Below are 12,700 nucleotides of genomic sequence, written 5' to 3' on the forward strand. Positions count from 1 at the left end.
AAAACAAATTTGTGGGAGTTCATTTTTGTGCCAAAACATTTTGAAATTCACACAGTTTTTTCATAATACACCTTTTTCATGGATTTTCTGAACACCCCTGATACACTTGTCTTGAATCATCATCTTTAAGCCCAGGTAATGTTAATAATGATAGATAACATTTGCCAGGAACTGAACCAAGTACTTTTTAAAACATTACTTATTATTTTCAAACCACCCTACCATATACGTCTGTATTATCACCAGTTTATAGATGAAGATGCCAAGGCATGGAAGGTTGAGGGGATAAAGTCTACATCAACAGGGAATAAAGTCTAAATACGAACAGAGATAGTCCAGCTTTTAGCTATTTCATCTATGCTACATCTGAAGAGATGCCAATAGGCTCTATGGTGCACAATAATGCCTGCAAACTTTTTGCTGCAAATTGTGAAGTGGAGTCTAATTTCCCTCCTCTACAATCTAGGTGGGTCTTGGCAACCTTCTTCACTAATAGAATGTGGTGGAAATGCATTCAGGGACTTCTGAGGCCAGGTAATAGAAAGCTATGCAATTTGAACCTGGGACACTTGGAGCTCTCACTATCTGGACTGTCTCCCAGAACCTACCTACCACACTCTGAGAATCCCAAACCACATGAAATGGCCACTGAAAGGTACTCCCACAACATCCTCAGCTCATCTACCAGATGATGGCTAGTGGCCACTGCAAGACATTTGAGTGTGCTACGTGAGACATCTACTCACAGCTTAGCTGAGCCTTCAGAGACCTGTACCTGGCTGTAACCACATGACATATCCTCAAGCAAGAGACACCAAACTGAGCAGACAACTCAAGCGACCATGAGAGAGAAAAGTATTTGTTTCATGCCACAAAGTATTAGGGTGGTTTATCACATACCAAAAGATAAATGAAACAGTCTTGTGTTTACAAATGAACTATATGTTAAAAGAATATTTACAAACTGACTGAAACTCAGAATACATTTCCTGATAATAACAATTTTATAAATATTTGTAAGTCATTCACCTCACAATATAGCTTAAATTGGCAATGAAGATAGTAACAAACAATACTATTAATACAAGACTAGTAATTAAATGAAACAGATTAAAAATATGAGAAAAAATAGTAAAAAGTAGTTTGGAAACATTTTACATAAATGTTTGTATCTGAAGGGAAGAGAATTTAATTACAAGAGATAATTTTCTTTTGAGAGATATCTTTCAAGATGTCTATAAATTAACGGCATCTCCCTTGATTAGGCTGAGGGAAGGTGTTCTCTTTCCAGGTCCACAAGGGGGCGTAGTTTTAAGGGCAAGAATTTCCCAGTGCCATGCCCCCCTCCCATCTCTCTCCATCCAGGAGATTTAACCATTTATGTTTGAATTTCATGGATGCTGGGCGCGGTAAGAAACTAACAGTCAATTACTCCAGCGGAAGTTCTAAGGAACTCCTTTCATTGGCCTGGGGTCTTAGAGGAGGTGGGGGTTCCTCCCAGGTTTAAAGTCCCCTTCTTCCACACCCCTTCAGACTCCATGTTTGGGTCCCCTTCTATGAACACTCCCTTCGAGGAAACCATCTTTCTCTCTCCTGGATTTCCCCTCTGAAGTCCCCTTCCACACTCTCTCGTGGAAGCCTGTCTTCCCCTCCTAAAATCCATCTCTCTCCGTATTCCCTTCCACTCAGGGTGGAAGCTGCTTTTCTCTCCTGGATTTCGTCTTTCTGGATTCTCTCACTCAGCATGAGAGTCAGCTGTTTCTTTCTCTCTCCTTCTCCTGTTTCTCTCTCTCTTTAAATAAAGCACTCTCTACAAACACTTTTAAATCTGGCATATATTGCGCACTACACCGTAGTCCCCTCTCTCATTCTTGAGAGGGCAGGAGACCAAGAACTGGGAGAAACGTCCTCTCAGGGGAGCTGAGGACACCCTGAAACCCAATATTACATTTTGGTGAGCCAGTCAGGAGAGGGGTACACCAGAAAGAGGGGTAGAGCCAGGAGAGGGGCACAACCAGAGAAGACTTCAAAAGCGTGAGGAAAACCGGCCCCATTCTGTCCTGTCTCTAAGAACAGCTGAAGCCGCCACAGCCAGGCAGGGCTTTGGGGAACGGAGCAGGGGCGCCAGGCCTTGGAGGCACGACCCAGCCCCTCTTAAGCAGTGTGGGACAGCCAGAATTAAAAGCGGTTTTTTTTTTTACCATCAAGCTGTCTCTCTGCTGTCTGTCTTCTTCTCTATCCTTTGGGACCAAAACCTTCGGGAGCCTGCTGGGTGGAGAAGGCGAGCACTGCCCCGGGGCCTTTCACTCCTTGCCGGAGGGTACAGCCCAGCCCTGGGAGCGCACAGCAGTCAGCTGGAGAAAACAAACAGCCGGGAGGGGCGAGGTACAGCCCAAGCCTGCAGGGACCAGGAGCGCAGCGACCTGGCGCATGGTTATGGCAGGCCTCTCGGGTGTTCTCCAGTCCCAGGCAGCAGGGTAAAAAGGCTCCCCAGGACGCACAGGTCCCTGTGTGGGCAGCGGTTTGGGGAATGGCCCAACCACGCATGTGGCTCTGGTGGGGTCAACACGGCAACGGAAAGCCGTAGGGGCGGGGAACTCACAGCCACCCAGCAGCTGCAAATGCGGCTTTTAAAGTGGTGGGTGTACTCACTTCCAGGTACACCGCAGGCACCATCAACATCACCTGGCTGCAGGACTGGCAGGTTGTGGACGTGAACTGGATCTTCACTGTTCCCATGCTGGAGGGCAAGCTGGCCTCCACGCAGAGCGAGCTCATCCTCACCCAGATGCCCTGGCTGTCTGACCACACCTACACCTGCCTGGTCGACAATCAAGACAACACCTTTGAGGAAAGCAACAAGAAGTGTGCAGATTCCAACCCGAGAGGGGTGAGCGCCTACTTGAGCCGGCCCAGCCCCTTGGACCTGTTTGTCAGCAGCTCCCCCATGATCACCTGTCTGGTGGTGGGTGTGGTGCCCAGCAAGGGGACCATAAACCTGACCTGGTCCTGTGCCAGTAAGAAGCCTGTGGCCCAGGTGATCTCAAAGCAGGAAAAGCAGTGCAATGGCATGGTCACCATCATATCCACCCTGCCAGTGGGCACCAGAGACTGGATCGAGGGGGAGACCTACCACCGCAGGGTGACCCACTCCCACCTGCCCAGGGCCTGAGGGGGTCTGACGACATGACCCAATGGCAGGACTGAGGGGGCCTGGAGCAAGTGCTGGCACAAGCCATCAGCCTCACAGAGCCCTGGGTAAAGCTGACCATAGAGGTCCATGAAGTCAATCTTCTCCTGGACATTTGCACAGCCTTCTCAGTAGTTCTGAGACTTGGTGCTTGTTAATTCTCTCCCCTCAGATTCTCCCTCTCTAGGCCTATCTTGGGAAGGACCATTTTCTGTTATTCTGTCCACTCCAACGGCAGTTAAGGTGGTGGGAATTGACTTGTGGATTCATCACACTCGGCCAAAGCCTTGGACACCTCCTGAGGAAAGTTAGAGACCCTCCGCTCTGCAGCCTGAAGATCCAGGAGACAACCCTTCATCCACCTGCGAGCCCTTAGAGGATCTGCCTCTGCTTTTCCAACAAGATCCTCAGGGAAGTAACCACGCATCAGTCTAATTTATATGCTGGCATTAACAGGACTATAACCCTCAACCTTGATATCTTTCGAACTCTGAGCATCCTTTTCATAGTGGGAAGGGAAGCTGCCTCTTTCTAGGAAAAGTGCTGCTGTTTTGTAAGCCGGTTAAGTATTGTGAGGCTTGTTTAACAACAGACTGTCCTGGCTCTGTTCTCTTGCAGGCTCATTTATAAACATTCTGTATTTGCTGGCCTCTGGGCCTCTCATCTTTAACCACCTTGTCACGTTCATTTCCTATAGAACCATAAGGTCACGAATAATCCTGCCACTGGAACCCAGGATGTCTTTGGCTCATGAGCTCTATCATGGACCTCAGGATCAGCCTGCACCCCTGAGAGGCTCCCCTCTGGAGAAAACCTCAACTACAGGGCCCCTTCTACACCCTATTTCAGCAGGAAGTAGTTAAAGAGGATCGACACCCGTGTTCCAACAGAAGTTAGGCTTTCCTGTTCAGATGGGGGGAATGAGGGAAGGTGTTCTCTTTCTGGGTCCACAGGGGGGTGTAGTTTTAAGGGCAAGAATTTCCCAGTGCCATTCCCCCCTCCCATCTCTCTCCATACAGGAGATTTAACGGTTTATGTTTGAATTTCGAGGACACGGGAAGAAACTAAGAGTCAATCACTCCCATGGAAGTTCTAAGGAACTCCTTTCATTGGCCCAGGGTCTTAGATAAGGTGGGGGTTCCTCCCAGGTTAAAAATCCCCTTCTTCCACACCCCTTCAGACTCCATGTTTGAGTCCCCTTCCATGAACACTCCCTTTGAGGAAACCATCTTTCTCTCTCCTGGATTTTTCCTCTGGAGTCCCCTTCCACACTCTCTCGTGGAAGCCTGTCTTCCCCTCTCCTAAACTCCATCTCTCTCTATTCCCTTCCACTCAGGGTGGAAGCTGCTTTCCTCTCCTGGATCTATCTTTCTGGATTCTCTCACTCAGTGTGAGAGTCAGCTGTTTCTTTCTCTCTCCTCCTCCTGTTTCTCCCTCTTGCTCTCTAAATAAATCATTTTCTACAAACACTTTTGAGTCTGGCATTTACTGTGCACTGTGCTGTGTCCCCTCTCATTCTTGAGAGGGCAGGAGATGAAGAACCTGGAGAAACATCCTCTCAGGAGAGCTTAAGGCACCCTGAACCCCAATATTACAAAGCCAAATATATCTACAAAATTTACAGTGTTTCTCAAACTCATATCAACCATAATTAGGTTTATAAAGGGGCTGTGTATTAAAAATAAGAGAGACAAAAGAAAATGTTTTATTGTTGTCTAATAACAATGGGAAACAGAGGGAAGAAAGAGAATGTAGTGGACATTTATAGTTTCTGTCACACATCTTTTCTTAGGAACAAACTACCCTGACTTTGCTTTGAGAAGTCTCTTTTCCTCCACTCTGAGCTCCTATTATGTGGTTGTAGAGGGCATCACATTTCCTCTCTGGGAGCTCTTACGGGATCTTGTAGATCAACCTGTTCCCCACCCATGATCAACAAAGGTGGCTGAACCAAAGCTGGGCCATTTTAGGCCAGTGAAAGTAGGCTGAGCATGAAAACCAAGCAGTGAGATTGTGAACTCTGCAGCTGCTGCAGCCCCCATATCATGGAGAAGGGGAGCCTAAGAAAGGAAACAGCACAACACAGAGAACAGAAACTCATCTAGCTGAGATACAGAGAGAATCATGTCTGGCTGGCTGGCAGTGGGATTTTGCATCATACAATACCTAAAAGGGTTCCCTACCACTGAACTCCCCATTATGTTAGTTCATAAATTCTGTTTTGCTTTAAGCCGGTTTAGGTTGAGTTGTTTGACCCTTGCAGCAGAACAGGTCCTGACTGATTATATTCCTTGTGGTAAGTAATGCCAGCTACTTTAAGAGAGCTGAACTTTCCCAAATTCATTGGATTTACAGTGTTTGTTTTCTCATTCACATCTCAGTCTAATGCCAGTGCTGGGAGGGCTCAGCTCCAGGTAGTCCTTAAAAGACTGGGCTTTTGTTTTTTAAAATGTCTTGACCTCTTCCAGGTCCTTGTGCTTTACTCCATGTACGTACTAGATGGATAAGGAAGATAAAGAAGACTTGAATGTGGAAAGTTTTCATGGGCCAGGTCTGGGAGTGTTGCATTTCAGTTTCTGTCATACTCATAGCTTAGAACTCAGTCCCATCAAACTGTAGGAAAGCCTAGAAAATACAATCCAGTTACATACCAGGAAGTGAAAAAAGACAGATATTTATGGGCACTAGCAGTATCTGCCACAGCCTAAACTCCTGGTCACAAAATATCTTTTAGCTCCCTTCTGCTCATAAACTAACCACACTCATCCGCCTGCAAAGGAAGCACCTGTGTCATTCTGTCTGGAGCTTCCTGGTGATGCTGCCTTATCTCGGTCAAGCCTGAATACAACTGGCTGCTTTGATTTGATTTCCTGTGACTTAAGGAAAACATGTAATCTAGCTTCTCCTTTTCTGCACAAACCCAATCTATAAGATGGAAAGGGGGACGAGAAAGCAACAATAAAAACTCCTATTTAGAGAGTGAAAAAAAGGGAAGGATTTTTTAAATTCTTCGGGCACACATTCGAGAAATGTATTGGATTAGACCCTGACTCTGTTCTCTGAGAAGACTCCCTTGTCAACGTTTTTTTTCTGGGCCTCTGATCCACCTTCCCTGAAGCTGTTCCTTGTCTGTCATCCTCCATAGTCTCATGTAAAGCAGGGATTGAGAAGCATCCTACTTGGGAGGATGTACCAGTCAGTATCTCACCAGAAAACACATGGTATGCTCAAATTAGGATCATTTAAGGGGGATTTACTTACAACAGGACTATGTACATGCAAGGTTCTTTGAAGTGACTGCACCAAAGGGCATACCTCAGTCGAGCCATGCCGACTCCCATGACCCATACATACATCTTTGGATGGCCTCTCGGAGTCAGAAAGGCTGAAGTAAGAAGAATTGCTGGCTCCTGCAAAGACTAGTTGACCTCACAACATTGTACCATTGTTCCTGCCTCAACTGTTCGTGCCTTAACTGATAAACCAACCTTGTGACACTGGACCTTGGACCTTGTGACACACCACACTTCCCCACTGCCAACACTCCCCTGGCTTGCAAAAACTGCCCTGAACTGTAACTTCGGTGACTTTCCACTGCCTACCCCAAACCTATAAAACCAACTCTTATCCCACTGCCCTCCGCCGACTCTCTTTTTGGACTCAGCCCACCCACACCCGGGTGAATAAACAGTCTCGTTGCTCACACAAAGCCTGTTTAGGGGGTCTCTTCATTCAGAGCACACTTAACAGTACAGAGAAAAGGAAGGGGAGGGGAAGCAACAAGGATAACCCATGCTTAGAAACTGTTGAGCTTTTCATACTCCTAGGTCCTAGAGTATGAGAAAGAGAGTGATTACCAGAATCCAGAAAAAGAGAGTGTCTTGTAGAGAAGCTCATTCTTCAAGAAATGGTAGGCCTTAGGAATGATGGAGATCCAGCCTAAGACAACCTTTCAGGTAGGGAACCAGGGAAACAAGCACCCTAACCTTTCTTCTGGTTTTCTTCCAGTCTCTTGGTAGAAATGATTACTCCTTGGTGGCTGCCCTTCTGTTTTCTTCTTCCTTTTGCTTCTCATACTGTATATTGCTCTATGAGGGCATACAAGAAACAGAAAAGAGGAATCTTTATGATGATAGTATGCATGGCAATTCTACTTTTAATTCTGAAAAATATTATAGATTAATCTTAGAATAAAGAGATTGTCTAAATATAAAATGTAAAGAAACATGAATTTAAAAGGAAAAACAGATGTAGCATTCCAGAATTGACTATGTGATGAAAATATGGTATGAAGTTAGGTGTTCAAATAGAGAAGCTGAGAGTTTACAGACACGGCCTTCTTTGAGATACATTGATTTGATCACCAACTCATTGTTTTAATCATGCTTCTCTTTTGTTAGTTTCATACAGTTCAGGTCACATCTAACCTCTCACGAAAAAGACACAGATTATGATTCATCTACTTCCAATTAGCATATTTATTTCTGTTAGCTGAAACACTTCTGACACCCTGTGAAAAGGAAATTCTTGAAAAATTTTTGCACATAGCAAGTCTGTCCACTTGGAAACACATTTGCGTACTTTATATTTTTATATGTTTTTCAGTTTAAAGTGCTTTACACACATAATTTCAATTAATCTTCTCAACACTATAATGTAGTTAGTGTTATTTCTCTTTGCACTAAAATGAAAGTAAGGCTTGGAATAGTTAAGTTACCAACCCAAGGTTGGGAGGCGATTATGGATCCAGACCTTCCTTGCATTTTTATTTCCTGATATCAAACTTTACTTGTAAATAGCACAAACTTGTCTCATTGTCCAGAATGCATGATGCCTTGTAACATCCAAAAATGTCTCCAGAATTCGGATGTCAGCATACCCCAGACCACACTATTAGCATTAAATCTGCTCACATTTGCCAGTCTTAATTCTTATTTCTGTGGAGGCTGCTTGACCTGCTTCTTGGGTCTCTCTGTCAGCAGGCACAGTAACAAATCACATTGTCACGTCTTTAGTGCCATGCACATGGACATGGTATTCTGTCAGTAAATGTCATTAAATTGAACTTAAAATTCCCATGGAAAAGTTAGCACAAGGCAACATTTTTACAAAGAGCATCTCTCTCTTTATCTTACTTATGTTTATCCTGGTCATAGAATTCCTCAAACAACTTTTACACTCCCAATGTGTAAAGGATGGTCCACAATTTTTAGGTTTATATTTGATACTTTGCAAAATCTCATTCAAAACTTTCTTTTCAACTTTAATTTTTACCACCTCTGGGAACACGTTTCTTCTCCTGTAGCCAAAAGTCTTCCAACCATATCATAAAAAAGAAATCAAAGTCCTTGCTTCCAGAATTTTGCTTATTCCCATGCCTCCTGAAGGAATATCCTCCCCCTCTGAACTCAACCAGATTGCCTCAGTTTCTCCAGGGACTAAGGACAGTTCTTATTTTCTCTCCTTGTATCAGAGTTCAGCCCAGGAGCAGAAACCAGACCAGATATTTTCAGCAGAAATGGATTCAATTCAGAGAAACGGTCGGAAGAGCTGGAAGATCAGGAGGTTGCTGCTCAGGTATTGACTGTAAGGTCACGCTATTTCAGTTGCAGTCTAGCAGTAAGGAAGTGACTGCTACAGGAGTTTCTTGTGGTCACAAGCTGGAGACTATGCATTCAAATGGTTTGATCAAATCAGCGAATAAATGCCATAATCTATTGCCGATTTCATTTTCAACCAGTGGATTTGAGAGAACATCTAACTTCTATTTGATTCTTTATATTTAAAAATATTTTTAATAACAAGACTAATGCATTCTAAATGGAGAAAATACTGAAACGGTGGAGAAATGTATCCTTTAAGGACCTCCAGCACTGAAATCCATACCCCTGAGGTATCCATGTTGCATAACTGGCTTCCAGCTTACAAATCTTATTATGGAAATATGCTACAAATATACACATACACCCCTGCCCTCAACGCACGCACGCACACACACACCCCTGCCCTCAACGCGTGCGCACACACACACACACACACACACACAGAGTTCTTCTGCCCCCAAACAGGATCATATTATAAATATGACATTGACAACTGTATTTTCCACTTCTCTACATACGGCCTCTGTTTGTTTCGGTGTATATTTTAAGGGCAGTGTAGTATTTGATTCTGTGTGGTGCTTTACATCCAGCTTCTCATTTTTCTATCATAATTTACACTTTGCAAAGCATCTTTATATACATCATGTTATGGCCAACAAAGTTTGGTCAAACAAATCTGTGCTCAATTCAATAAAATAGAAGGAATCGACAGTCACTTTTCACATTAGTACTCCATGTACATATGACCTAAGAACCCAGAAGGGACTTACTGGTTTGGTCTGGATTTGTTGGTATTTTAAAACATTTTTTTGAGTGACTCAATAAGTGAGAGAGGAAATGGAAATAAAATTTCAATTTGTTTCATCTTCTGCTGTGATCCCATTGAGTTCCTGAGCACCAGTGATGAGGAGTAGATTGAATTAGGCAGCCTAAGTTTGACCAGAAGACTAAATTCCCCTGGTGACTTCATCTGAGCTGTGACACTTTCCCTGATTTCATAGGGAACTCCTTGGGGACTGAGGGTGATCTGAAAAGCTGGCTCAGTGTTTGCTGCGAGTAAATTTACTTTATGAGGCAGCTATGTGGGGGAGGGGAATGTTATTTTAACACCTCTCCTACTCGGTGCTCTAGTGGAATGCTCAAGGTCCCAGCCTCTTTTAGTGCTATTTAAGCAGCAAATGATTTTTTACACTAGGAAGACTCATTTTCTTTAGAAAAGAATATTCTTTGTATTGCTATACCCTTTGCTAGAGATTCTTAAGATCCTTTCATGGTTCAGATGCAAAGTGCAGAGTTGTCTACTCAGGACATTTCTCCAATACCTTGGTGTTTACTTTCAGGACATTCAGCATCACAACGCTGGCCCTCCCAAATCTCATGTCCTTTTCACATAGTCAGACGTGTTTAAACTAGAGCAACTCCATCTAGAATAGGGTCTGGGTAAAATGAGGCTGACACGTCCTGGGCTGCATTCTCAGGAGGTTAGGCATTCTTGATGTCTAAGGGATGAGACAAGAGATCAGCACAAGACACAGCTCACAAAGAGCCCACTGATAGAACAGGATGCAATAAAGAAGACAGCCAAAGCCCTCCAAATCAACGTGGTGATGAAAGTGACCTCTGCTCATCCTTACTGCTCATTTTTCATTAATTACAATGCATTAGCATGCTAAAAGACACTCCCATCAGTGCCATGAGAGTTTACAAATGCAATGATGTCTAGAAGTTACCCTATGTGATCTAAAAAGGGGGAAACCTTCAGTCCTGAAAAATTGCCCACCCCTTTGCCAGAAAACTCATGAATAATCCACCCCTTATTTAACATATGATCAAGAAATAACTATGAAAATAGCCAAGCAACAGCCCTTGGGCTGCTTTGCCTATGGCGTAGCCATTTCTTTATTCCTTTACTTTCTTAATAAATGTGCTTTTACTTTACTCTGTGGACTTGTCTTGAATTCTTTCTCACACAAGATCCAAGAACCCTCTCTTGGGATCTGAACTGGGACATTTTGCTGGTAACAGCACTGCAAAATACAATCATGCCTTCCCAACGGCCACCCAAAATCTTGATTCATTCCAGTGTTAATTCAAAAGTTTAAAGTCCGAGTCTAGAATCTCATCTAAGATTCCTCTCCTTCCACCTATGAATTAAAATTAAAAACAAGTTAGTTATTTCTGAAATACAATGGGGGTATAGCCATTGGGTAAACAATCTTATTTCTAGAGGGAGAAATCATACCAAAAGAAAGGTACAGGACCCATGCAAGTTCAAAACCCAGCAGGGCGTCCACTAAATCTTAAAGCTCCAAAATAATCTCCTTCTACTCAATGTCCCATATCCAGTGCCTACTGCTCTAAGGGGTGGCCTCCCAAGGCCCTGGGCAGCTCTGCCCTTACAGCTTTGCAGGGATCAGTCCCCATGGCTGCTCTCATGTGTTGAAGTTGAATGCCTGCAACTTTCCCAGGCACCAGGTACAAGCTACAGGTGGATCTACCATTCTGGGGTCTGGAGGATGGTGGCACTGTCTCACAGCTTCACTAGGCAGTGCCCCACTGCAAACTCTGTGTGAGGGCTCCAACTGCACACTTGCCCTTGGCACTGCCTTAGTAGAAGCTCTCTGTGAGGACTCTGCCCTTCTAACAGGCTGGTCACCCAGACTTTCTCATAAGCCTCTGAAATCTAGGCAGAGGCTACCAAGCACTCTTCACTCTTGAACTCTGCACACTCACAGGCTTAACACCACATGGAAATCACCAAGGCTATGGCTGTGGCCTCTGGAGCAGAGGCCTGAGCTCTATTTGTCTTCTTTGAAGTGAGGCTGGAGCTGAAGTGGCCAAGATGTGAGGAGCAGTGTGTGAGGCTGGTCAAGGCAGCAGTGTCCTGGACCGGGCCCACAAAACCATTTTTCCCTCTAGGTCTCTGAGCTTGTAATGGGACGGGCTACAGTGAAGGTCTCTGAAATGACTTTGAAGTCATTTTCCAGGTGTCTTGTATGTTAGCACTTGGCTTCTTTTCAGTTATGCAAATATCTCTAGCAAGTGGTTGTTCCACAGCCAGCTTGAATTCCTCTCCCAAAAAAGCTTTATTGTTTTCTGCCATATGACCAGGGTGAAAATTTTCCAAACTTTTATACTCTGCTTTCCTTTTAAATATAAATTCCAACATTAAGTCATTTATTTGCTCCTGCATCTGAGGCTAAGTAGGTTGTTAGAAGCAGCCAGGCCACCTCTTGAATGCTTTACTGCTTAGAAATTGATTCCACTTTGATTCCACCAGATACCTTAAATCATCACTCTGAAGTTCAAACTTCTACAAATCCCTAGGGCAAGAATACAATGCAGCCAACTTCTTTTGCTAAGGCATAACAGGGGTGACCTTTGTTCCAGCTCCCAGTAAATTCCTCATTTCCATTTGAGGCCCCATCAGCCTGCCCTTCACTGTCCTTATTTCTATCAGCATTTTGGTCCCAACCACTTAACAAGTCTCTAAGAAGTTCCAAACTTTCTGTTGTCTTCCTATCTTCTTCTGAGCACTCCAAATTCTTCCAACCTCTGCGTATTACTCAGTCCCAAAGGTACTGCCACATTTTCAGGTATCTTTATAGCAATGCCCCACTCTCATTACCAATTTTACGTATTATGCCATTCCTGCATTGCACCTGAGAATGGGCAATTTGTAAGAAGAGAGGTTTAATTATCTCACAGTTGTGGGCTTTACAAGGAGCATGATGCTGGCACCTGCTCAGCTTCTGGGGAGGCCTCAGGAAGCTTACAATCATGATAGAAGATGAAGGGGAATAGGCATGTCATATTAGGAGAACAAAGCAAGAAAAGGGGAGAGTAAGGTGCCATATACTTATTAACAGTTAGATCTCATGAGAAGTCACTCACTATTTGAGGATTA

At 44.1% G+C, this 12,700-nt stretch overlaps 1 protein-coding gene across 1 annotated transcript in view; it reads right to left on the minus strand.

The window, feature by feature from the left end:
- LOC128928709 (uncharacterized) overlaps positions 1-12,700 on the minus strand; it is a 240,076-nt gene that overhangs the window by 42,381 nt on the left and 184,995 nt on the right. Inside the window, exon 4 of the mRNA XM_078338156.1 lies at positions 7,177-7,278. Coding sequence (XP_078194282.1) covers positions 7,177-7,278 — 102 coding nt within the window. The remainder of the gene's footprint in view (positions 1-7,176; positions 7,279-12,700) is intronic.

This window comes from Callithrix jacchus, chromosome 9 (genome assembly GCF_049354715.1).
Source record: "Callithrix jacchus isolate 240 chromosome 9, calJac240_pri, whole genome shotgun sequence".
NCBI lineage: Eukaryota > Metazoa > Chordata > Mammalia > Primates > Cebidae > Callithrix > Callithrix jacchus.